The sequence below is a fragment of the Plodia interpunctella genome, chromosome 1, assembly GCF_027563975.2.
Source record: "Plodia interpunctella isolate USDA-ARS_2022_Savannah chromosome 1, ilPloInte3.2, whole genome shotgun sequence".
Taxonomy (NCBI): domain Eukaryota; kingdom Metazoa; phylum Arthropoda; class Insecta; order Lepidoptera; family Pyralidae; genus Plodia; species Plodia interpunctella.
In genome coordinates, this window is record NC_071294.1 from 4,049,871 (window position 1) to 4,075,536 (window position 25,666).

The 25,666-nt window shown below is 40.9% G+C and overlaps 2 protein-coding genes across 4 annotated transcripts in view; one reads left to right on the plus strand and one right to left on the minus strand.

The window, feature by feature from the left end:
* mtgo (miles to go) overlaps positions 1-14,621 on the plus strand; it is a 46,410-nt gene extending 31,789 nt beyond the window's left edge. For 2 of the 3 annotated variants that reach the window (XM_053750133.2, XM_053750047.2), the window contains 12 exons: positions 214-451; positions 3,302-3,462; positions 5,886-6,084; positions 6,437-6,633; positions 7,097-7,257; positions 7,740-7,986; positions 8,229-8,600; positions 8,746-8,943; positions 9,270-9,534; positions 9,792-10,720; positions 11,242-11,487; positions 11,817-14,621. In XM_053750133.2, coding sequence (XP_053606108.1) covers positions 283-451; positions 3,302-3,462; positions 5,886-6,084; positions 6,437-6,633; positions 7,097-7,257; positions 7,740-7,986; positions 8,229-8,600; positions 8,746-8,943; positions 9,270-9,534; positions 9,792-10,720; positions 11,242-11,487; positions 11,817-12,098 — 3,426 coding nt within the window. In that variant the 5' untranslated portion in view covers positions 214-282 and the 3' untranslated portion in view covers positions 12,099-14,621. Of the gene's footprint in view, positions 1-213; positions 452-3,301; positions 3,463-4,469; positions 5,093-5,885; positions 6,085-6,436; positions 6,634-7,096; positions 7,258-7,739; positions 7,987-8,228; positions 8,601-8,745; positions 8,944-9,269; positions 9,535-9,791; positions 10,721-11,241; positions 11,488-11,816 lie in introns of those variants that run through there. The other variant, XM_053750218.2, reaches the window with a different exon arrangement.
* Positions 14,622-25,551, minus strand: eys (eyes shut). The gene is made up of 22 exons (XM_053767543.2): positions 25,296-25,551; positions 24,692-24,856; positions 23,879-24,027; positions 23,364-23,594; positions 23,082-23,195; positions 22,669-22,837; positions 21,475-22,459; positions 21,062-21,375; positions 20,733-20,922; positions 20,398-20,549; positions 20,133-20,269; positions 19,742-19,993; positions 19,403-19,576; positions 18,931-19,138; positions 18,450-18,604; positions 17,860-18,060; positions 17,037-17,222; positions 16,534-16,662; positions 16,090-16,380; positions 15,672-15,850; positions 15,250-15,517; positions 14,622-15,036 (listed from the first exon to the last, which is right to left on the minus strand). Exons 2-22 carry the CDS (start codon positions 24,823-24,825, stop codon positions 14,867-14,869), a joined length of 4,788 nt encoding a protein of 1,595 aa, XP_053623518.1. The 5' UTR covers positions 24,826-24,856; positions 25,296-25,551; the 3' UTR covers positions 14,622-14,866.
* Between the last annotated feature and the right edge of the window lie 115 nt (positions 25,552-25,666).

Genomic DNA, 25,666 nt, shown 5'->3' on the forward strand with positions numbered 1-25,666 from the left:
CTACATTACAGCATTTTTTTTATATTGTCGTATTCATAGATAAAATAAAATAAATTATTATTTTATCTATTTATAATTCAGAATCTGTGCTAGCTTATCTAAGAGAAGAATGTAATGTGCTTTTGTTTGTTTGTAATCTCAGGTTATTTTACGAAAAATAAGTACATAAATTAAAGTTAATAAAATATTAATCTTTTGTTGTCTTTGTTACAGAGTTGTTTGGTGGCGTGTTAGCGCAGCGCATGCGGCGCGGCACGCGTGCCATGCGCTGTTAGAGGCGCGATGGTCGGCGTGGGCGTGGCGGAGGGCGGCGCGGGCAGCGGAGGCCCGGCTGACGGCTACTACGGCGAGTACTATCCGCCGGAGCCCTACTACGTGCCGCAGGAGATGTGCCCGCATCCCCAGCAGCACCCCCAACATCCGCACATGTGCACAGTGCACGCTGATTATGGTACGTCAGTGCCATACTTATTTGACTAATGCGTGCCAATCGTTCGAAGAAGAAGAAAAGACGAAAAAGTAGGCAGGCAGATCCTGGGCTCCGATTACGTTCAACCGTGTAAATCCATAGTTAAACCCTATCTCTTTCCTACTGCCTGAAATGTTGCATGAGGTCAGTAAAAATTCAAAATTGTTCTGCAGGATTATATTATTTCATAGGTTGTTTATGTTGCCGACGTCGTTAATGCATTTGTCAATTTAATTTCATCTATATTTTTATGTGTTCATTTAAAACAAATTTGATGGTCGATAACATAAAATTGCGTGAAATGAACACATTTAAAACAATTTTATGTTATCAATTGGTAAATATATTACTAACGTAATCTTACTTTCATGTTTTATGAGTTGTAAAATGATCGAATGACAGGCGTATCTTGCATTAATAAAATATTTATGACACATAACTAATAAATGTTAGGCAAATTATCATTAGGATGTTTTTATTTTACGATTTATATAATTATTATTTAGTTGGTTTTAACTGCTTGCATTAATTCTAATATGAGCGAGTTGAACAACGTTAATAGCTTTTTTAATTGGGTTCATTTCGCATTGATATACATTTATTATAATGATTCATCGATAGATTATTATTATCACTGCATAAAATGGGCATAAAAACACTTTTGTTTAGTACCTGCTTGAGAATATACTTATTTTCCGGTGTATATAGTCGATACATTTTTTACATTAATTTTAATTTTTCAATGTGTTTAAATCTCCGTTTAAAAACTAATTTCAAAAGAATTTTCTTATTGAAATAATAATCATAACAATTTTGTCTAAGACAAGAAACGCAGCAAAAAAGGAGATCAAGAAACCGCATTCATTAAATCGTGCCAGAGTAACGAAATGCGCTCGAGAAAATCCTTCTACTTACTACAGTGAAACAAAGAACCAAGGCTTCGTGGGATTCCGTGCGCTTGCGCAAGATTATGCGGTCGACGCAGCTCCTACCGAACCCTCGGCTAGGAGAAGACAAAGTTTAATAAAAATTGATTACTGAATCGGAAGAGGAACTCTACCGATTCCGCGGCCAGAACCGCAGAAACATATGTTTGCTTTAGTGCCTAATTACAGTTAATCTTATGAAATAGAAATATATTTATAGTCTTGATTGATTGTCACTTAAAATAAATGACAATATTAGTATGTTTGTCTTGATCTCAAATTTACTGAGACTTTTAAAATATGCGACATGTTTCCGCTGTCCAAGTATATTGGACGATCCACAAAAAGTGATTTCTACGAATGCACAAAACACGTTCATTCATAACCGCAGGTTTAGGGGCCGGAACGGAACGGATGTGAAACAAATCAAAACATAGAATAATGTCGGTGTAAATAAATGATAGATAAACAAACTCTTTTCCTATGGTGTTTTCAACATCGTTTGGACACTTAGTCACTCTAGTCAGTCTAGTGACCAATATACAGGAGCCGTAGTCTGATATTGTTTTACTTATAAAAATAAGTCTTTCGAATAGACTAATCGAAATATTTTTTAAAATAGAAAATTTAAAGTGTATGTTCTGGTCAACCAACTGAAGTAAAATTTGTTGTGTGGAAGTTTTGTTGTGCTCAAAATAAAGCAAATGTTATCCGGGCGTGACGCGCACGCCGCCGCCGCCGCCGGCCGACAAGGCCGCAATCATCTCCATAGAAAACCATGCATGCAGCTTTTTACGACCTTATTGAGTGTCTCCGGTCACTGACGTTTGAGGGAATTGAATTTCCAGAGCGGAGACAAATTGATACATGGAATGGGCCACGGGAACAAATAGGGAATATTATGCAGAGCTGATGGCAGCACCAACACCAAAATACGGACTACTACTACTACTAATTCCATGACCTTATATTTTTGTGCTGCACTCTGGCGTGATAACTCTGTAATATTCCCTATAATCACTTTTCGTCTTGCTTGTATTAGGTACAGTCGAGTGCATTATCCTGACCCACCTTTGTTTTAATCAGATGGTTTAGTTTAGTTTAATTTACTTTTGACTGTCAGTGCCTAGAGGGTGCAATGATCCAAATGGAACACAGATTATTTTTGTTCACATGTGGATTTATTCTGTAGAAAGTTTTCGCTACAGACATTATAATCTAAAAAGATTAGCCTTATGTATTTTAAGTAGGCTAGATTAACTTAAGCCGTATATCTATTACAGAACATAGCTGTAATCGTAACAACACAAACAAATATTATCTTACCGATAAGATAAAATAAGTAAACAATAATTGTTACGTAATTGGATCACTATCATACCTAACATCAACATAGTTAAGTGTAACTTCGTTTTTCACCAATACATAAATGCTTATTTTTTATATTTTTACTAGCTTCCGTGAGCGGTTTTGCTCACGTCTTTCATTTTTGCCTCAATACAGCCTGTCTAGAAAGAGCAGAAAAAGGATTTTTAACGAATTACAGTTGTTAGCAATTGCAATACACACTCAGTGTTGCCAGCCAACAGGAGACAGCGTCTTCTTCTTCACTTTCTTGATAGAATGTAAATAAATTCTCACTTCCTTTCCCATGTTCTATCACCCTGGTACCACTACCATATAAAGTTCTCCCATACGTAGCGTAGCTTACTTATTCTACAAATGTTATAAGTAAATGTTCAAATTTGGATATGAGTTGAACTCAATTACATAAAATTTCCTGGACGGATTTAAATTATATTTGGTACAGAGGTATAATTTAACCTGGACATAGCACCTAGGAATTTTTGGGAACGAAACCCTGATTGATAAATATACTGAAATAGGAAATAAAACCTGGTTTCAGGAGGCATGCCTGTGGTGACGATGCCGCAGCTGATGCCACAAGTGATGGACTACCTCGTGGCGCCGCACCCCCATCCCCACCACCCCCCGCACCACCAGCCGGGACACCACCAGCCGCCGCACCACCAACCACCCCCGCATCATCAGCCGCCTCACCCTTATGTAAGTTGTCTTAACCTTGCCCCGATGTATTATTTGGCAGTGAAGGAAGTAGGTACCAGACAACATTTTACACACCAATCTTTGACCGTTGAACAATATTTTATAAATTCCAGTACCTACATACATTTTCACGGATCCACTTCACTAGTTACTTATCCCAATACCTACATACTATCGTCGTGAAACCAGTTCGCAATACCTTCTCAGTTCACTGGCCTGCCAAGGTCGTGATGCGTAGATATAAATATCTTTTCAATCACTCTCTAATGAGATTCATGTTTTATGGCTATGGCTATTATGTTCATAGGCTAATTTCAATTCAAGGCCAGCGACCAAGCGGGGGTGCGCGGGTTTCGCGCGTTTTTTTATTTGCATTTAACGGTTTATTCTTACGTCTATTGTATCTATTTCACTTTGAACACAGTTATATTTCTATTAATAAAAAACTATAAATACACTGAAGTCTTTATTCGGAAATCCGTGCGTGCACGTTTGATTGACCATACAATAAAACAAAATGTAATCATAATCACTAAAAATAATAAGAACTTTTAATACCTATTTCTATTCTAGTTTAAAAAATGAAAACGCTCATAATCGTAATGTCCATAAATCTCGTAGCTATTTATAGAATTTCCGTCATTTTACAACATAGATTTAGAAGGGGTTCCGCGCGCGGGTCCCTTTTGTACTGAGTACCTAACCTACTAATTCCATGGGTCCAAGTATATTCTCATCTGTAAATTCTGTAACGAAACCAGTTATAAAAACATTATATACCTAGATAATGTTCTTTTATCGGTGAACGAAACGAACGATTCATTGTATGTTTGAGAAATGATTCCATTTGTCAGACTTTGACGTACGTATGAGACATTGACATATGTATTTTTGACATTGAATTAATAACCCCCCCCCCCCCCCCGTTGTTGGCTGTTTTGTTGTCGTTGTTGTTTATTTTGATTGATTCATTGTATATGTACGTCCTACTTATTTGAATTTATTGATTTGAAAAAATAATTATTAAAGTAATTATAATTTTATTTGTGGGCATGAATTCATAAACAATTGTTACATAAAAACCGAATCGCTTGAAATATAAACGGTGCACCAATGCAGAACAATAATCCGATTGATTTACTACTTCGCTTATCTTTACGACATTGAATTGAATATTGTTTTGCAAAAGTGAACTTACTGGAAGTATCGACAACTTATCAAACAGAACTGAAACCGTGATAATATTATTCGTATAAGTTATCTGTGGCCTGTCTCGAATTATTTACATTCATTTCTTCATACCAGTGATACAAACGCCTTCTGTCCAAACAAAATTCGCTGAAGTCGTTCCGCGTAAAATTTAATAAACTATTCGTACAAGCTGACGAATTAACCAGCTATTTTAAGTATACACTGAAGTAGAAACACTACTGTATTATTCAGTGTTAATCCGATCGCGGTGATGTTATAACGAGTGTGATTGTGGAGTGTTATCAACGCAGTGTTGGCGGTACGTGGCAGTGACGTCCACACTAAACAGATTGTAGTTTTAAAATAAATAACTATGGGGGACCCAAGTCCTTCAGGAACTAAAAACAATGGTGAAGATCCTAAAGTCAAACCAGTGAAGGTCAGTTACTCTTTATTGTTGTTTTGTTTTATTATTTACCTATCTTTCGGCAAAAATCATGATAACAACTTTGATAATCTCACATATGTGTAGTGTAAAACCTATGAAATATGTATACTTCGTCTTAAAATTGTCTTATATTACCCTTATTGTGGTTACTGCAATTATGCCGATTTTTTGTAAACATTTATCTACAATAAGACTATATTTACACTAATATTTGAGGAAGTATTTGTAAGGTTAATCTTCAGAAGTAGGTACTCAACTGATTCCCAAAAATCTTTGACCAGTGAAAAGCTACATGATTGACATAGTGTGTTTCTATTCTGTATTCCCATGCAAGGGACAAATCACACAGATTGAGCTAGCTCCAAAGTAAGTAATGTTTATAAGATTTTTCAATGTTTTTTAACTTTATGGACAATTAACAGCCCATCTCGGCTTTGCTCTGGTAAAAACATAACAATTATAAACTGAATCAGGAATCACAATATATATTGATGTAAACATGATGAAAATCTGTGCAGTAGTTTTTGAGCTTTTTGATCAGACAGACTTAGCAGAGAACTTTGTTTTATAAAAAGTACAAGTGCTAAGTATTCTAGAAATAGCAGCAGCTTTCTATGCATTTAATTTTATAATAAAATAATAATTTAATATTAATAATTAAAAATTAAAAAGTAGTAGTAAATAATTATATTTTTTTTACTTTCTCCGTTTCATGACCCTGAGCTTCACGGTTTCTCAATCTTTGTCACAACTTTAACTAACACTTGTTTAATTTTGCTTCCAGGGTCCAACCAATGGTGCAGGCGGGCCGCAGCACTTCTACAGTGCAGGCTACCCACCTCACTACCACCATGTTCCGCAGCACCATATGCAGCACTCCCCTCCACCGGCTGTGTATCAGAAAGATGAGCGAACACAGCAGAGATACACCAAGCTCAAACAGAAGTTAGATCGTAAACAAGCCAATAGGAATAATGGGATAGGTAAGATTGTGAACATATTTGTTAGCATGTGGTGTTCTGGTATTCATCAAAAGAAAAATTACAGACTGTTTTCAATAAATTACTACCATGAATGTGAAACCGATTTTTCACACTCTGACTCTTTCTAGTGTGTTATTGCTAACACTGGTGTCAGATTTTATTCAAGTCACCTAAAGGTCAAATCAAATGATGAAGCAGTAGTAGTCCTAAGGGCAAGATGCTCGCCTGGGAAGTTGTGTGTGTTTCATTATATTTAATGACCACAACCCTCACCCATGAGGAATAAGAAGTGGTGGAAGTAAGGAATTAAAAGAACGATAAAATGAAAGTTATGCCTTATCTCTGGGTGCAGAAGTGAACTCGGGCGCGAGTACTCCATCGCTGTCCCCGCGCAAGGAGATGAACGGTCGCGGCAGCGGCAGCGGCGGCGCGTCCTCGGGCGCCTGGTCCGAGGGCGAGGGCTCCTCGGCCGGCGCCTCCGTGCAGGGCGACGACGAGAACGACATGCAGGCCATACTCGATCTGCTCTCCGCCACCCGAACGCCGCAGGTAAATCCTCTTTCATCTCCGCGTGTCGAACCTTACAATAAAAAAAAATCTACTATGACATTCAAAGGGTCGTCTGCCTGACGTCAATCCTCTTTGGAAATGCTATTATATCCACGAGAGGACATGGACTTACCTAAATAAAAAATAAAAAACGCTGACGGTTTGAGGCGTGTGATGGCCACAGGGTGTACATAATGCTTCGCCATAATGACCTGTTTATGTGCTTCGCTTCAGATCAGGTCAGTCTGACTGCTTTCAGTTCTACTGCATTGGTCAAATAATCTCCATGCCTCTCAGTTCCCTATGTCTGTTACACAATGTGGAAAGTTTGTAGATCACATATATATACATAAGACAAAAGAACTAAATATGTTTCATAAGTATCAATTATCACCAACTAAACAAGATTCCATGTCATTCTCAGTGCCTTTTAGATATAACTTCATGGCAATGATATAAACAGGTGAGTGACATAACCCCAACGAGTGCGCTGGTGCAGTGGAACTCCCCGCACCCCGAGGGCGTGGCGCTGCCCAGCCTGGAGCTCACGTACGACCTGCTGCTGGGCGACCGCGACGTCAAGAGGTACAAGGCTATATACAGCGGGCCCTCGCTCTCGTGTCGGTGAGTTGTCTTTACATTCCGTGTTAAGTATGCTCCACACTGTCGCCCAACTCAAACAGACCAATTCGACTCAAAGTTTGGCGATCTGGTTCGCGATAGTGAAGCGGGCATTAAACATAGATTAACGATTTTACGACGTCCTTGAGTTATTGAATATTCTTACATTATTCCGTCATTTACTCTATCGGATTACATAGTTCATTCTTGAAATTATTCGTGGACTTGTCGGACAAGAAGATGTCTTCATTTAATCAATTTTTATTTATTGTTAACGCCCTAATTATGACTATATTTATGACTACCGGCCCATCGCGGCTTCGCTCGGTCAAAACCATAGTGCCTATGTTTTACTCCTGAACGTTTCGTCTGTCTCTGTGTCAAATTTCATCAAACTCGATCTAGTAGTTTTTGAGGTTATTGGCACATAAAATAAAAAATACAGATCTTATCTCTTTATAATGTTAATATGGATGATTGTACAGAGTTCGCGACCTCCGTCCGGGCTGCGAGTACTCGGTGTGCCTGCAGATCCGCGCGGGGTCGTTGACGGGCGCGGCCAGCGACGCGGCCACGTTCCGCGCGCCCCCCGCCCCGCCCGCCGCTGCCCCGCCTCCGCGCGTCACACAGCGCACGCGCTCCTCGCTGCAACTCCGCTGGAATGCCGCCACAGACAACGGCGCGCGCATACAGAACTATATCGTGGAAATGGACAGCGGAGATGGCTTTCAGGTTAATGTTCTCTTTGTAATCGTGATTCGACCGGTTTAGAGACATGCTCCATCGCTCAGTCGTTTTGAGGTCCGTTGACGGACAACGCAGAACAACGCAGTATTTGTATAAAGTTACACGACAAGTCAACGCACGTCAGTGTCAAAAACAACGGAGCATGACTATTCATAGACCTTTATTGCACCTGCAATGAGGTCAATAGTACAATCGATAGTAAACTAATTTTATTTTTGTTTCTCCAGGAACTATGCAAGCCGCGTACCAAACAGCACACCGCCAACAACTTGCGGCCGCAGACGAAGTACCGTTTCCGAATCGCGGCCGTGAACGAGTGCGGCCGCGGCGAGTGGAGCGACGAGGTGGTGGAGTGGACCGCTGGCTCCCCGCCCCCCGCGCCCGCCGCGCCCGCCCTCCGCACCGCCTCCGCCACCGCCCTGGCCCTCGCGTGGGAACGCAGAAACGACGAAGACTTTGTCTTACAAATGGATGACGTCACGCGGGGACATGGCTTCTTGCCGGTGTATTCTGGCCCAGAGAAGAGCTACGTGTGCGCCGGCTTGCGAAGAGCTACTGAGTATAAGTTCAGGCTTCGATGTGAGACGAGTGATGGCCAGGTAATATTATTTTCTTTGTCTTTTAAATAAATGCTTTGACTTTATTTATTGTCCGATATTTTATTAGCGAGTGGTGGAGTGGTGAAACCGCTCCTAAATGTATACAACATTTAGGACCGGTTTCACCACACTATATTTGATCCAGGGTCCGTGGTCCCCGGAAGTGGCGTACCGGACGTTGCCGGAGCGGCCGGGGGCGCCGGGAAGGCCGGTGCCCCGAGGCAAGGTGCACTCGCGCGCCTTCCGCCTGCGCTGGGACCCGCCGCCCGACGACGGCGGCGCCCCCGTCAGCAGCTACACGCTCGAGCTCGACGCCGGGGACGGATACCGGCCGGCTTATCAGGTAAGACCTAAGTATATCAACTTCCTATTTTTAGAACCGGTGATAGTGGCGCTTTTGTCGCTACCAATAATATCTGGCGACCCTTAATCAGCATTTTATTTTTTTTACCTAGGCCTGATTCTCACGCAATCGAAGTTTACTTTATCACTTTTAATTTTTTTTGAACTTGAGAAAAAAATCGGAGAAAAACTATACGAATGACGTAAATTTCGATTGCTCGAAAATCGGGCGCCCGAAAATACTTCAAAATTTCGATCTTGCCATATATACCTACTGGCCCGAAACGTTTTTCAAGCCATTAAAGTTTCCTTTGACACTTCCCTCAGGGTCCCGAGCGCGAGGCGCACTGCGAGCGACTGCAGCCGGGCACGGCGTACCGCGCGCGCGTGCGCTGCGAGAGCTCCGCCGGCGCCAGCGACTGGTCCGCCGCGGAGACTGTGCCCACCGAGCCCGCGCCGCCCGCCGTCTGCCCCGCCCCGCTCGCCTCTGCCCCGCCGCGTCCCACGCTGCTGGCGCTGCGGTGGACTCCGCCCGACTCCGACGGCGGGGAGCCGCTCACGGAGTACCGCGTCGAGTTGGCCGAAGCCGACGGTTGGTGTTCCATACGTGATTCTCTTTAGCGTAAATAGTAGCGTTAAATGTATATATTTTTAGCTTGCGCGTTCTTAAAGTTACTACTACTAAGAAATCGAAATTCGTGCAAAGTGAACTGTTGAAAATTGAAAACTTTTACTTTGCAGAGTAATCTTTCGATTCTACGTCAGTTCCTTTATTTTTTTTTCCACTTTATAGTGTCTAAAAGTTCTTACATGTGTCTACTTACTTATAAATATTGTTGTTATTTCAAGATGGCGCAACTCGCGTAGCTTACACCGGTATCGCTCCAGAGTGCGTGGTCCGGGAGCTGACTCCGGGCCGCAGATACCGCGTATGGGTCATCGCCTGCAATCGTGTGGGCCCCGGCCCCGCCTCCCCCCCGCTGGAGTTCTCCACCGCGCCCGCCCCGCCCGACGCCCCGCCCGCCCCCACCGCTACTATAGAAACACCGCGCTCCGCTCGCCTCGAGTGGACCTCTCCACCCGACAACGGCGCCCCCATAGTCGACTACCGCCTGGAGATGAGCGTCTCCAACGTCGACGACGCGTTCGCTGAAGTCTACCGCGGCGTCAGCACCGCGTGCGTCGTTAACAAACTGACTCCATTTTCGCCATATTTCTTCAGAGTGTGCGCTACCAACTCGGCGGGGAGGGGCGCGTGGTCCCTCGTGCGGGATCTGTTCACCCCCCGTGCGCCCCCCGCCGCCCCCTCGGGCCTCAAGCACGAAGCGACCGCCGACAGCTTGCGACTCTACTGGCGAACGCCCGCCGACCACGGCGCCGAGATCATCAAGTACAGAGTTGAGGTCGACAGCTCCTCTTTCGAGACGGAAGGGCCCACGCCCGAGCGGGTCGTGGAGGAGCTGACGCCGGACACGGTGTACCGGGTTCGTGTAGCTGCGCTGAACGAGCTGGGGCTGGGTGACTGGTCGGAGGAGGCGCGGGCGTGGACGCGGCCGACGCCCCCGCCGCCGCCGGAGCTGCGGCTGGCGGCTGCGGCGCACAACTACCTGAAGCTGGAGTGGGCCGGCGCGGCGGCCGGCGCCGGCGCCGGCACGCAGTACTGCGTGGAGATGCGCGGCCCGGACGGCCGAGAGTTCCGGCACGTGTACCGCGGCTCCGCCCGCTCCTGCAAAGTCAAGAAGTTGCGCGAAGCAACCACATACACCTTCCGGATACAGGTATGGTTTGTTTCTACGTTAATTCTCTCATCCCTTTCGATGTGTGTGAACAAGGGATTGTTTTTCCTTTTGAAAATGCATATTTCGTGAATATAAAGACAATAAAACAGTGAAATTATTTTATCTTAAAAATGTGATAGAAAAATGACATTGACGTACAATATTTGTGAATTGCACGATCTAATAGAGAGTAGGAGTCATCACATTACCCATCCTTTTGTTGCGACCTTAGACGTGATGTGTTAGCGGAAATAAAATAATCTATGTTAGTCCTATTTTCAAGTAACGTTGTGTCCAAAAGAAACATGTAACTACAGGGTCGATGCAACAACGTCATAATTATTAATAGTATATAAGCTAGTATTAAGTAAGATGTCATATATTCACCAGTCTCGCTGTCATCATTTACCACAAGAACATCTGATATTGTGGACCCAACAATTTTATCGCAACATTTAGCTTCCAAAACCGAATGGAAGGGGCATATGATCTCATGTAACAATTGTAACGTTCACGTGCAGGCGAGCGACGAACGCGGCGGTCGCGGCAGCTGGTCGGGCGGCGTGTGGTACAGCACGCCGCCCGCGCCGCCGCCCGCCCCGCGCCCGCCCGCCCTGCAGCCCAGCCCCGCCTCCGCCTCCGCGTCCGCCCACGCTTCGTCCGCGACCGCGCCGTCCGCACGCGCCGCACTCGTCGCCTGGGACGCCCTAGACCACGCGGAGTACGTGCTGCAGTGCGCACGCGCTAAGGATGCTGTCTTCAAACAGGTAACGGCGACTGATTTTGTTGTGGTATTCAGAATAGGAAAACTCCATATATAATAGGCTAGCATTCCCAAAAAGGCTTGGGCCGGTCGTAAAATTACAATCGAATCTTAAAGATTTAAATATTTGTTTTTTACACAGATTCCAGACTTCTGGCCATCACAGATTTTAATTAAATATCCTATTATATATTCCAATCGGTTATTAATTATTCTTTCACACTCAATATTTTGTTGCTTTTGTTATATTAGTTCATATAAGTTATAATAAAATGTTACTACCGTTTCGACTTAAAAATAAAAATAGTAATTATCGTCATTACGATATTGCAGGTATACGCGGGCAGCGAAAACCAATTCCAACTGGAAGATCTGGAGGCCGGCGCGGAGTACCTCCTCCGGGTGATGGCCGTGCGGGACGGACTGTCGAGCGCGTGGTCCGGGACCGCGCGGCTCGTGGTCCCGGCGGGCCCGGCCCCGCGGCCCCGCCGGCCCCGCGCCGCCGGCCGCGCGCTCACGCCGCGCCAGACGGCGCTGCTGATGGCGGCGGGCTTCCTGATGCTGGCGGTGGCGGTGGCCGTGCTGGTGCAGCGGCTGGTGGAGCCCCGCCCGTGACAGGCGCTCGTGGCGGCCCGCCCGCGCGCGCTGGCGCGGATCTAGCGCGCCGCCCCCCCTCACCACGAGATCACGCTCAATGATCAGTGCCCGCGAGTCCGGAGTGTCGCTATTGCTCGAAATTCGCTAGTGCCGAGTGTTAATTATTTATATGTACATATTATGTAGATATCATATCGACGATCGTGGAGTGCTCCCGTGATGCGAATTTGTGTATTTTCGATTGATTGACCGCCGCAATCGTTCATTTGCGATCAAGTCGCGGAGTTTATTTTTGTCATAGCTAGATTTCTGCCACGGGTGGTTTGCGCCGATCGGCCTAGCACACGTTTTATAATCAGTGTTGGTGTTTCAAATACTTCTGTGAATATTATAAGCCTTCATGCATGTGTGTGTGAAGTTGCTGAATTTTTAAATGTATGTTACGGTGGAAGCCTTTCCTTCTGTCTTGTATGTAACTATCTCGTAAACTTTCACAAATCTTCATTATCTAGTCTATCTGCAACTTGTTATTTCATTTGCTTTTCCCAAGCGACAAGAATAATTTTATTTATTATATATCTAATAATAATGTTTGTTTTAATAGTGATATAAAGTGTACTTCCAATATTTTACTATTATTAGTATACTTGACTCTTGTATGTTTTCCATACATTAGATATATTTTATAAAATCATTCAGTCTGTTGCATGTTTTTTATCAGGTTTAAGTATAAGAAATTAGTAAACAAGGTGCTCTATTATTAAAGTTCTGTTAAGTGGGACTTGGTCCCCGTCTGCAACGAGTTTCCAGTGTGTGTGCTGTGATCACTTCCTTATGCGAATGAGACTGATTTTACAAGTAACTGCTTTGTTTATAGAAATGTTTCAAACGCTTTCGTAACACTTTTGACATTAGCTGTATTTTGTGCTGTCCATGCCGACTCACCGGTTAGATGTAGACACGTGGCATTCTATGATTCAATGCTGGTATGAAAATGGGAAATTATGGATGTGTCGGTCCCTTTATTTTGGTATTTTTTACTCAAAGTATTAGCCCTATAATGGCACTTGACTAAGCGCGAATTCGTCGCGTGCGCAGCACAGACCGGACAGACATTACAATCCGACTTTATATACTCCAAATGCTTGAATAATATTGATGTAACTAATTATATCGTCGATTTGTTTTTATTCATAGAAAATGATCTTTTATGGATGACATAATATAATTAATAGATTAATTGTTTATGAATTGTAGAGATTACGAATTATTGAGATTGTTACCACCCGGTGTAAAACATGGAATTGTCAATCAAGTAAACTATAGAAGACTGTCCACATAGAGACACTTCGAAAAAAAAAATATAGCTATTAATCCCTTATTGGTGTTTGTTACTTTTAATAACATTATTAGAAAATTGTTAACTGATTTCATATTCATATAAATATTATTCTAAATGAATTTCGTTTTAGATAAGCAAAGTATCTTTATTAATTATATGTTTTATTGAAAGTTAGTAGTAATTGTCATGCCGATGTATGAGATTTCCATTTTAAACATTGATGTTATAGTATCATGGTATCTTATTACTCACTAGTTAATGTGGTCAGAGAAGTTTTGTGGAAATTATTATCAAGAATAACGTAATTACATTGAGTATTATCATTGTCGCGTAGGCCTCTGCATCCAATGATCATATTCGATCCGTTGTTAGGTAATAAACGTGTTGGTGTCTTATTTATATTATAGACGAGATTACCGCGACTCACCCCCATAGTTATATATCAAATATACTCGTAAATATTTAATATTTACTTCTGTGATCAGCTTATTCTTTTCTTTCTATATCTTTATTATTGTTATCGGAGACATTCCTAGAGTACGTGTTACTTTGGTATCAGAAACTCGTTTCGTGTTGTTGTATCGGCTACCTGCGTTAAACATTTCACTGCGGGCCTGATTCCGCAAGGCGAATTAGTAAGCACGGCTTACATACTGTGTTATTGTAAAGTAATATATTATTTTCAAAATTTCATAATAACTTTGTGCAATTAACAATTTATTTATTTTTATGGCTTAATATAATATTTATTTTAGAAGTGTAACGAATCTTCACGCAACAATGAAGGAATCCGATGTTCCTATGATTTACACGTTTACATCTATTGCTGCTAAATTGTGTACTACAGTCAAGCATTCCAACTATATTCCACTTGTAAATAGGCCTAACGAATTTTACGACTATTGAATGTACATCTTGCTTTAATATTGAAAATGTAAATAAATCTGATTTTAAAGAGCTTCGCAAGAGGCGTGTTTAGATACATATTGTACGACAATGGGAAATTATACTATACTGTGTTGAGACTAAACGTTTTAAATTAATGAGATATATGATTAACGGGGATAACATCTCATATTGTATTTGTGTTTGAATAAGTAACGTATAACGAAATGTATATGTTTATAATATAATATTTGATGATGTTATGTATACAATTTATTAAATATGAATATATCAATAAAACTATATTTTGTGTACGATGAATGTTTAATTTTCATTTTCAACCATAACGTAAGCACTGTTGTTTCTACGTTTCTTAAAATTACACTTAAATTAACATTTTTTAAATAAACATGTTATCAAAACTTTAAATAAGTAAATTGACTAAAATACATAAGCACACTTTGGTCATTAGAAGACTAGAAATGGTTTTTGTACTATGAGTATTTTATTATAACTAGGACAATCTAATCACAATCACTGGGTTGTACGAATAAAGTCGTTAAGTCAAAGGAAAGAAGAACAGTTGGCACGATTTGATATTTTCGCTATAAATTTCTGTGTAGTTGGTCAGGTACGAGTCTTCGGTTGTGGTTATCTGGTCGATGCAGCCCTTGAAATTATGTGGAAATATCGTCCTGGCTACTGCACTTTCATGTTCCGTTACACCCCCTGAATTAAGATATTGTTTAGTTATTATTTTATTAAAAGCTTTTTCAAAAGTGTCTATTGGGAAAGTCTCTGGGGAATAATTGTTAATAAGGATTATAATGAAAAGATTATATTTTTGGAATTTGATTTTTTTTTCTTTCTATTTATAATAAAAGATCTTTTAGACGAGAAATGAATGAAGACTGACCTATAGATATAATAATATTGACTCACCTATATACAAATCCACATCATCGTAATCCACATTACCGACGCCTGGCTCTTCAACATACACCACAACCTCATCCAACATGACAGTGATGTTAGCTTGAGTTATCTTGGCCACCACCGTATGCCATTCTCCATTTGATAGGAACCCAGAGTGGGGCAGCAGTCGAGAAGAGGAGTGATCGAGAAGGGGTTCCCGGGAAGAATTATGAGGGAAAGACCATGCCAGCTTCAGGTAGCCACCTTCAAGACCTATGCCAAAGTAATCCGTATCCTGAAAATTCAATAATGGCTTACGAAGTTTTTAAGATTAAATAGGTAGTAATTACTTCGATCTCTCATCCTGCCATGATATGTCAGAAAAAGTATGATCTGTCGTTAAAAGTGATACAGAGATAGAAGCAAATTTTTGTTGAATCAAAACTCACCATGATCCACCAGAACAACAGCGCATTAGGGTGTGCAGTGGTGAAGTTAAGAGCGACGTATCCCGCACGAGGCTGCATGGTAGACACCCTTTGTTCCGCGGCGTGCTGAAGCGTGGTCACCACACGGCTCGGAGATAGGAAGCTGTGGCCGTCAAATTGCGGGATTGTTATATTTATTCCTGGAAAATTACATGAAGAATAAAGATTTTGAAGTTTTAGTTAGCCTAAAGCAGCTGGCTACATATAGTATAGCGCGTTGCTTTATAGATTACTTCAAAATGGCTTTTGCTACTCGCGAATGCAGAAACATAGAGTAGATTTTTAAATATTCTTTGATACTTTCACATTAATAAAGACTGGATGGGATGTTTAATTTTTTGAATTCGCGAATCCTATCGACCACTATGAAAATACTCACTATTCTCACAGTATGGTCCATCATAACCCGTAGCGCAGACGCACTTTCCCTTCCTGCAGAATCCTCGTGGCAAGGCACACCTCCTGGACGGACAGGCGGTCTCCCTCCTGCAGCGCCCCCCTCCCCCTCCCCCAGTACCAGCGCCTCCCCCTCCGCCGCCCCCGCCCGCCGCACCTCCTCCCGGGCCCGCGCACGCGCACCGCGCGCGTCCCTCTTCAACAGAGCATGCGCTGCCGCCGCAAGTTTCTGAGCCGCAGGGAGTGCCGTCACAATCCTCCAAGTTTGCAGCTTCTAATAATACAAAAATGCGGATACAGCTTCAATAAAATTATATTATTTGTTTAAGCAAAGGAATTTTATGTAGAATTACTATCCTCACATCGAAGTGAACTTCCCGTAGAAGCCAAACAATTAGCCCAATAAGAATCTATAAGTTTTGTTTACCTTGTATATGTTGTGGCTCCAAAGTCACCAAGATGTTATTGATGTGGAAGTTTCTGATGCAGCCGGCGAACGACTCGGCCGCTCCAGACATCGCATCAAAAGGAATCACCGATAAATCTTTCGCTCCACCTGGATTACAAATGTGAATCTGATGTTATTTCTTACTTTGCTTGCTAATCCCTAAATATCGATGGGCGCATTATGGAATGTATTTTCCTTCCAAAACTATTTCCTGTCGTACCTTAATTGTTCTCCTTTAAGACATTAAGTATTTCTACATTAAACCACTGTCACGTCATTTCTCTTTCGATCTTCTTTCCTCGATTTATACAAGTGTTGAAGTTCGAGGTTCTGGTTTCATTCTAGTGGCCCTAAATAGAACTCAACCCAACCCGATACCTACTAGTACAAACTTGCGCTTGTACTGAATTAATCAATCCAGCTCTTTCGAATGAACAAGATGCGTTTGAACAGCTTACTCTGTCGAGTCTGGTGGTCTTTACCTATAAGAACTGAAGCGTTGCTGCTCGTATGAGGGTAGGCATGAGCCCTCATGCCTTCGGTGGAGATAGCCCCGTCCACCCACACGTACAGCCGGCTGCCATACCGGCCCGCCTTCACACTGTGCCAAGCTGACATTGATAATACTACCCCACTGCGGACCAGCGACGTCAGTCCTGAGAGACGATCTGTGACGAAATGATGAATGATGACGAAAGTTAAAGAAGTAAGTAAAAATATTTAAAACTTGTTTGAGTTTAGAAATACATATTAAAAGCAGTTATCAAATCAGCCAGTGGAATGATAAGCAAGAAAAGACCACAAGTGGTTGTTTTAATAGTTGGTCTATTTTTAAGGTCCTGAGTTCACTGCATGGGGTAGAATAGAGATGCAAGTTACATCTGAACAGACCAATTTAGAACGGATGGAAAACTCATTTCTGCATAATTATTAATTATAAATATATTGTAAAATATATTATAAATATATTAGGACAAATCACACAGATTGAGCTAGCCCCAAAGTAAGTTCGAGACTTGTGTTATGGGATACTATAACTCAACGATACTATATTTTATAACATATACATATATAGATAAACATCCAAGACCCGGGCCAATCAGAAAATTCCATCATGACCCGATCGGGGATTGAACCCGGGACCTCTCGGTTCAGTGGCAAGAACTTTAGCACTGCGCCACCAAGGTCGTCAAATTATTATGAATTACACAGGAATAATTAATTACTGTTAGTTTTCCTTTATATAAATAAGTAAGTAAACAAGCAAATAAGTAAATATTACTTATTTTTCACATTTTTTCACACCTGTCCACCTGTACTCCAGAAGTCCTCCTTGCAGCGACAGAGAGGCATAAAAATGCGGAGTTTGCACGAACGCTATCAGACCGCGCTCCTTCCTCGGTTTAACGTCAGCCTCAAACGCCAGGCTCACGCTGGAGATGGCTCGGGGATGCAGCTGGACGAAGGAGCGTGTGCCGGTGAAAAGAACATCCGTTGGGATAAGATCTGGAAAGTGGACTTGTTTATAATGCTACTTTTCTGAACAAAATCAATAAGATATAAGAATCTAATCTACCTTTACGATTTCTTCAGATTTATCACTTTCCGATCCTACTCAGTAGGTATCATATAAGTACATATGAGGATGTAGTCTTTTATATGAGTTTCAAATCAAAAAATTTAGAAATTCACAGACACTTTATAATATGTGTGTGATTTCTAAAAAAACGACAAACTATCGATACTTGCAATAAATTAGCCCAATGGCACACAATAAAGTTGAGAGTGAGCAATGGAAGGTAGTCCAGTAGGATTAATGCCTCGCTCTTAAATGACATTATAATGATGATGACAAACAACAATAATTGTAATTGGTCTACTTGTACGACACATACCTTGATCACAATATTTCCCGGTCTTCCCGTAGGGGCAGTCACAGTGTTCTCCGTCAGCAGTGAGCACGCAGCGACCGCGGCACGGAGACGAGCTACCGCAGACACTTTGTCGAGACGCGCACGTGGCTCCGAACCAGCCTTCATTGCAAATACAGCTGGAATGGAACATAAGTGAGTTTAATGAACAGTCTTGCAAGATCTTTGGTGTTTACATGTGGATTTGCTAGGATGCTGATGCTAAGATGAGATACCTAACTCAGAGAATTAATACAAACTCGTAGAGTGCATCGTGAGTGTTTCAGTGTACGTTAGGTATGCTGATTTAATATTTTCACCTAAGTTCGAATTCTTATATAGTTAATTGGCATTTACTTTACAATACCTATGTGTGTGCGACGGCTCATAAAAGATCCTCGCTATTTTCGTGTAGTGAACCCACAGGGCATGAAATCTAACTATACCCATAAATTTAACTCCCTACCCGTAGGTAGCAGGCGAGTGTATGCACACCCCTTGCGGCGCGTTACAAGATCTAGCAGTGCACTGCGCCACGCCACACTGACCGGCGCCGCGCGCCGCGGCGGGCCGGCCGGATACTGCGCCCGACACGTCCCACACGCAGCCTCGCCAGCCAGAGTGCAGCGGCAAGTCGTGTGGCAACTCAGAGAAACCGGGAGATGGGTGACCGCCTGGAAAGTTGATAGAAGTATAGGCGTAACAAATCATAAACCTGTAATGTACTTAACTTAATCATATCAATAAGGAACAATCAACCGATTGTTTATCTTTGTCATGGCATCTTTGTCATGCCATGTAAACTTCGCTGAGGAGCACATTTATCTCAATTAAGTATGTATGCAGTTGACAGACTAAGTTGCAAAGTTATAACAGCGATTAAGGAGACCAGAATTACAATAATATTAGTACAAAAAGTAACTATATTTTTTTCTCACCGACATACACATAAGGCAGCAGCGTCATGCGCGGCTGGACAGCGGGCGCGTTGCCAGAGGCGTTGTAACGGTTGTCCACACTGAATCCGGCACTACGACCTCTCCTCCACACTCTCACCGTGTGGCCACCTCGACGGGCACTCAGCGCTCGGGACGTGAACACGCGGCGAGGACCTGATAACCAAAATTACTCAACATATTCATCATCAGACCATCAGGTGGACCGTATGCCTGTTTGTTTGCTCAATTACCACCAACCCCCAGATATTTTCTGACGTGCCAGGTGGACAATGCCTCAGACATTTATATATAATATAATTTTAATGATAGCTTACTTACCACTGCCCATGTTCCATGTCAGCATAATGTAGCCCTTAACAAAAGTCAGTGCTAGATGCTGACTGCGCGAGTCATGTCGCCCCGCCTGGCCCACGAAGGCGAGCAAGGCTATCTGTTCCATATCCGCCGTCTGGAAGCGCAGACGCAGGTCTAGTCGGTCGGAGTTCAAGGCAGAAGGAGACAGCGGGTAGATCAGGTACGATGATATGCTTGTGCTGATTGGGGCCAGTGATGGACGCGTTATTTCCACATCTGTAATTCGAGTATTCATGAAACCCATCATCACATTTGACATTGAGATTGAAAATGGAAAAAAAAATAAGGCGGACTTGGACGCTTTACGTTGGCTATTGATCCTTCACATATAGACGAAAATTGCAAAGAAACTCACTGTACTCGCAGAAGATGCCGTGTTTTCCGTAGGGACAGAGACAAAGGAAACCGCTGCCTGGATGTGGCTCGCAACTGCCGCCGGATTGACAAGGATTGTTCTCACAAATTGAATTCGAGCAATGTCGTCCAGTCCAACTACAAAAAAAAAATTACAGAAAAAGGTGAATTGATTTTCTTCAGAAATAACTATTTCTGTGACAAAAGTCAGTTTATGATATTCAAAAAGAATTATAACAAGTAGGTCCAAGATTCGACTAACTTACCCATTGCTGCAAGAACATGTGTACCCATCGCCGCTGTCGTCACAAGAGCCGCCGTTTAGACATGGTGCTGACAAACACGCTAGAGATGAACACTCGCTTACTTCACCAGCTTCTACTGCATCACCGAATACTGAACGATTTTCTCCATTAACCTGTGTGGGTAAAGCACAATTTGATTCTGTAATAGTGTTTACAAAATATTTGAAATGAATTTGTTGTAGTTCTGCAAAATAGTATTTCATTCCACAAGCACTGATAGTAACATCACCGTTTTATAAACCTAATGCCAGATTGTATAGGTATACTACTTAAAACATCTTCGAACACACACTTACAATGAGGTCCTTGATACACCCAACGAAGGGTTTGTTGTCAGTATCTCGGACATCGGGTGAGTTGCCAAGATAAAGCGTGGTGTCGTGGTCTAGGACCGAGATGTTGGCCACTTGGCCCCCGCTCATAGCCACCGTGTCATTCAAGCGAAGAGTTGCGTTGCAGTGCTGCTCTTTCAGGTAGAGGTCTAATCTGAAAATATAATTTATTAGCTTTAATTTTATTGTTTTTTCTACAGTGTGAATATATAAGTAGGTAATAAATACATATTAGACATAACTATTATAATAATACTTGTTTTATCATAATTTTCTTCAAAAAGTGTGAATACCTGGTTTCTATCTTCATGGGATATCCTTTATTGACAAAAGTTTTCAGTTCACTCAAAAGCATTGTTTGATAGCCACAGGAAAATTTGAATTTCAGCAATCCAGACACCATACAAAGCTGCATATAAACTCCTTTTGCTAAGTCCACGTGCATTATTTGTCCATCAGTTATTAGGGTTTTAGCATTGAATTCGATGTTAATTGATGTGTTGTTGCGCAATTTGTGTGTTATGAAAGAATTTCCTCCAAAAGCAGCTGAGGTGATTGTAATTTTCTCATCACAAAATTTTCCCGCGTAGTTGAAGTGGCAGTGGCACTAAAGAAGAAAATAAATTTTAAAAAATGAGCTAAAAAAGTAAAGTTCAGTTAAAGTTTTTATCTTATGTCTCGTAGGTAGTTATGATAAAAAACTTACCCGAGTACCATGAGGGGTATTGACACAATTTCCGTGGTCATTGCATATTGAATCAGTACACTCATATTGCTGAGTGGTATACAATGTAGAAGTCTCAAAGCTTGTGGTCGGCTCTATAACCTCAGTAGTTGTATATTCTATGGAAGTTGTATGTTCTATCTCTGGATGTTCGGTCGGAGTGTCTGTGAACATCTTTTCTGTAGTAATATCTCCTTTAGGCGTTGAAGTAATTTCTGTTGCCATTTCTGATGATAAACTACTCGTTTCTGTTGTAACAACTACTTCAATTACAGACATTGTTGTGACTTCAGTTTTTTCTTTATCTGCTTTATCTGTTGTAATAACAATCGGAACTTCAGATGTTTCTTTAATAATTGCGGTTGTTATATCTACTACATTTGTTTCTGTTGATGTTGCAGTATCTACTGAAGGTAACAAAGTCGTTAAAATTGTGGTCTCACAGTTTTCTTCACACATTGTTGTTTCGTCAGTTCGAGAATTTTCTAAATCTATAGTTACAGCAGTCTGTATTTCAGGAGTTACTGTTACAGGAATCAATGTGGTATCAATAATGGTTACAGCAGTTGGTTCAGTTGTTTCTAAAAGTTCAGGTTTATTTGTAGACGTGCTTTGTAAAGAAACAAGTTCTGTTGGTAATTCAGAGGCAGTCACTTCTGATATCATAGCTGAGCTTATTGAAGTAGTAAATTCTGATTCTTCTGTAGTAGGTACAGACCTGGAACTAGTGTTATTGAACATTGGGGTATATGCAATATTTTTTTCAGTCGAACTAAGTTCTTCCTGGAATGATGATAATGAAAACGTTGGCTCAGTCGAACTGGTCAAAGGCGTGGGACTGATGTATTCACAGTCGTAGCTCCCATCTTCTAGAATCAAACATTCGCACAGGGCTCCGGTGAGCATTGGAGGACATGAGCACGTAAAGTTATCTACTCCATCTATGCACGTACCGCCGTTCTTGCATCTGAAATAATGGTTTATTGCAAGTAACTAACTAATTAGTTAAACGATTCTAGGGTTTCCTCTTTAAAAAAATTTAATTTGTTAGGTTTGTGAAGAGGATGAATTGATGAAAATAGTTCGTCAAGAGTCTGGATTGGAAGGTTAATGTGGATCAAATCTTATATCCTTCCAATCCAAACGGCAAATTAAATAGCAGCTTGTAAAATGTACCTAGGCCCCAGGAGACATTCATCATACTGTAGCTCGCAGCGCTCGCCGTGGTAGTCGGGCACGCAGTAGCACACTCTAGCGCCGTCTTCGACCACACATAAAGCATTATTACTACAAGAGTTATCATCGCAAAACTCTATTTGTACTTCGCAGCTCTTGCCGGTGAACCCTGAAATGAAATGCACCGATACTTTGAATGAAGATCATATTATAGGTAATACCATTTGATACAGACCTAAGTATATAAAGTTAGTTACCAAATGGGTTTGTAACTAATTTTATTTATTGCTGACAAAATTGAATTTATTAAGGACTGATGTTTGTTTCTACAGAAACTTACATAAAAAGTAAGGACATACATAAGTAGAACTATGTTTATTTTTCTGAAATTCCTGTACCTACTAGTTACTTACCAAAAGTACAAGCACACATGTAATCAGCATGAATGTCTATACAAATACCACCATTTTGACATGGGTTAGATTGGCACTCGTCTATTTGATCCTCGCAATTTCTTCCGGCCCATCCTGAAACATGATTTGGAAAAGTAATTTTTTTAAGTTTCATACTTCAACAGTAACAATACCTAATATGACTCAGTGATAGGTAATTTATCGTTGATGGTGGACACAAATACCCACCTAATCAAACATTTTAGTACTAGACTAGATAGTGAGCACTGAGATCCTACATACCGGGCAAACATTCACAATAAAACTTGAAGCCAGGCCCTTCGATGCACTTCCCACCGTTATAGCAGCGGACCTCTTCAGTAGTGTTGCAGACCGCGATGTCAACCTCGCAATGCTCCCCGGAGAAGCCAGGGACGCAAGAGCAGATGTACCCATTGGTCATGTCGATGCAAGTGCCGTTGTTGAGGCACGGGTTCGACTCGCATTCGTTGAAGTTCGTCTCGCAATTGTCACCTAAAATGTTTCAAAAGTTTTTAAGGAAATCGAGATGCCTTTAAGTAAAATTCTCTATTTCAATTCTGGTTGACGTCGACTACTGTTGTGAACTTTTCAAATCGTCAATAAAGAAACAAATACAATAACCATATATTTTTTTCATTTTACTTGCTTTTTTACTTGGATATAGATATTGCGTGTATCAACTTATCTTTGCTTTCTATCAGGCTAGATTAAGATCAATCTCTCAAACTATTATTACATTACGTCAGTATTCAATTGTAAAATGTAGTCATGCTTACCAATAAATCCATCAGGACACGTGCAGTTGTAGGAAGCTATGCCGTCAATACAGCTGCCCCCATTCAGGCAGGGGGAGGACCAGCACTCATCCCAGTTTGTCTGGCATTGCACCCCCGTGTATCCATCCACGCAATAACACGAATAGGTGCTACAATGAAGATTTATTTTTAACAAAATTAGGAATGGGACTTTTTAGTCGGATATCTCTATAAATAAATTTAGCAGTTTAGGTTACTTATTGTAATCTATAAAGAGTGCCTATTATTGTTCTATTCAATCAAATTAAAACAAACTAATTCTGTAGTTATGTATCTGCTACAGTAATGGGAAGTCGTAACTCAATTAGGTCAAATAATTATTGAGTTACTATTTCATTAAATGTATCTATGTATGTACTTATACTAATTTAAATTGATTAAATATTAAAATAGAAAATAATTTTATTTTATTTTCAAACTACCTGCTGACTTTCAAACTACTTTCAAACTATCATCGATCTTTATCTTCCTTTCAAGAAAATTAAGATAACGGAACCAAGATTTCAATTTTTGACAAGACGAAACTGCGAATAAATTAGATATAGAAATATATAATAAACTTTTTTAAATCCTAGACCAGAGAGGGGTTTTATAAATATTACATGTGTTATGTTTGTGGCATCATAAATCCTGCAGCTATAAAAAAGCATGCATATTTTTTGTTGGATTATTGGATTTTGTTCTTGACTAAATATAATAAACCTCTACTGTGAATCCACAGTAGAGGTTTTTTATTTTTATATATAATGTTTTTTTATTTTTATGTAACTAAACCTGTTAATATCATCAATGCATATGCCATGCATGCAAGGGTTGCTGAGGCAGGAGACGCCGCCGTAGACGACGCGGGCGGCCACCAGCACCCACCACGTGATCCGCAGCGCCGTTCCACTCTGCTCTAGCAGCATAATGTCTGCTTAGATTACGACATTATGTAGGCTGTGGTAGAAAAAAAAAAATAAAGTAAAGATTTATTTTATCAATAAAATAGCATCATATTGTATTGTAACCTTCTTAATTTTTTATGAATTTATAAATTAAATATATATATACATATATATAGGGATAACTCACACAGATTACGTAGCCTTAAAGGTATGGAATAGTAGCATGAAAAGATCCATTTGTATAAAATCTTAGCTTATCTAAAATTAGTATAATTATTAATTTAAAACTACTAGAATTCATGACAGGGAAATTGTCAATACGTATGTGTACCAGTACATGCCAATGTAGGTATGAGAAAAAATTATTACTAGGCGTATATAAAATACTTTCCTATATATAAAATTTTATTTTTTAAGGTAATAGGTATTCCCTTTGGAATATCTTATTTAGATTTATATATTTAAGAAAAATATGGTTTACTACTACTTACGTTAATAATGCCTATTTAATTTGCAATTCACAATTCTTATCTAGATACTATCTAAAGAAGTAAAGAAAATACAAATATCACAAAACAAATGAAAACTAGGTCTCGTGAGAGAGGTGTGGTTGTTGGCATCGTCGCCAAGCAACCAGTAAACACACACGTTAGCTTGGGGCTTGTCGACGTTAAATTATTGACAAAATTCCAACACTGGCTCAATAAAACCAACTGAGTGCCGGCACTAGGTCACGTCAACAATTAATTTAAAGAAAACGTTCACCTTTACGTTTACTAACTACTAACTAATCCATACTTCCATAATCTTTACTTACCCTACTAAAATATTATAAATGCGAAAGTTTGTGAGAATGTACGTA

Bases quoted from the DNA above. Each gene is read 5' to 3' on its own strand.
- eys (XM_053767543.2), bottom strand. From the start codon at position 24,825: ATGCTGCTAGAGCAGAGTGGAACGGCGCTGCGGATCACGTGGTGGGTG. The intron at 24,028-24,691 runs GTTTAGTTACAT...TCTTCATTGTAG, and splicing joins TGCATTGATGATATTAACAG to CACCTATTCGTGTTATTGCG. The intron at 19,577-19,741 runs GTAAGTAAGCTA...TTTGGTTATCAG, and splicing joins GACATGGAACATGGGCAGTG to GTCCTCGCCGCGTGTTCACG.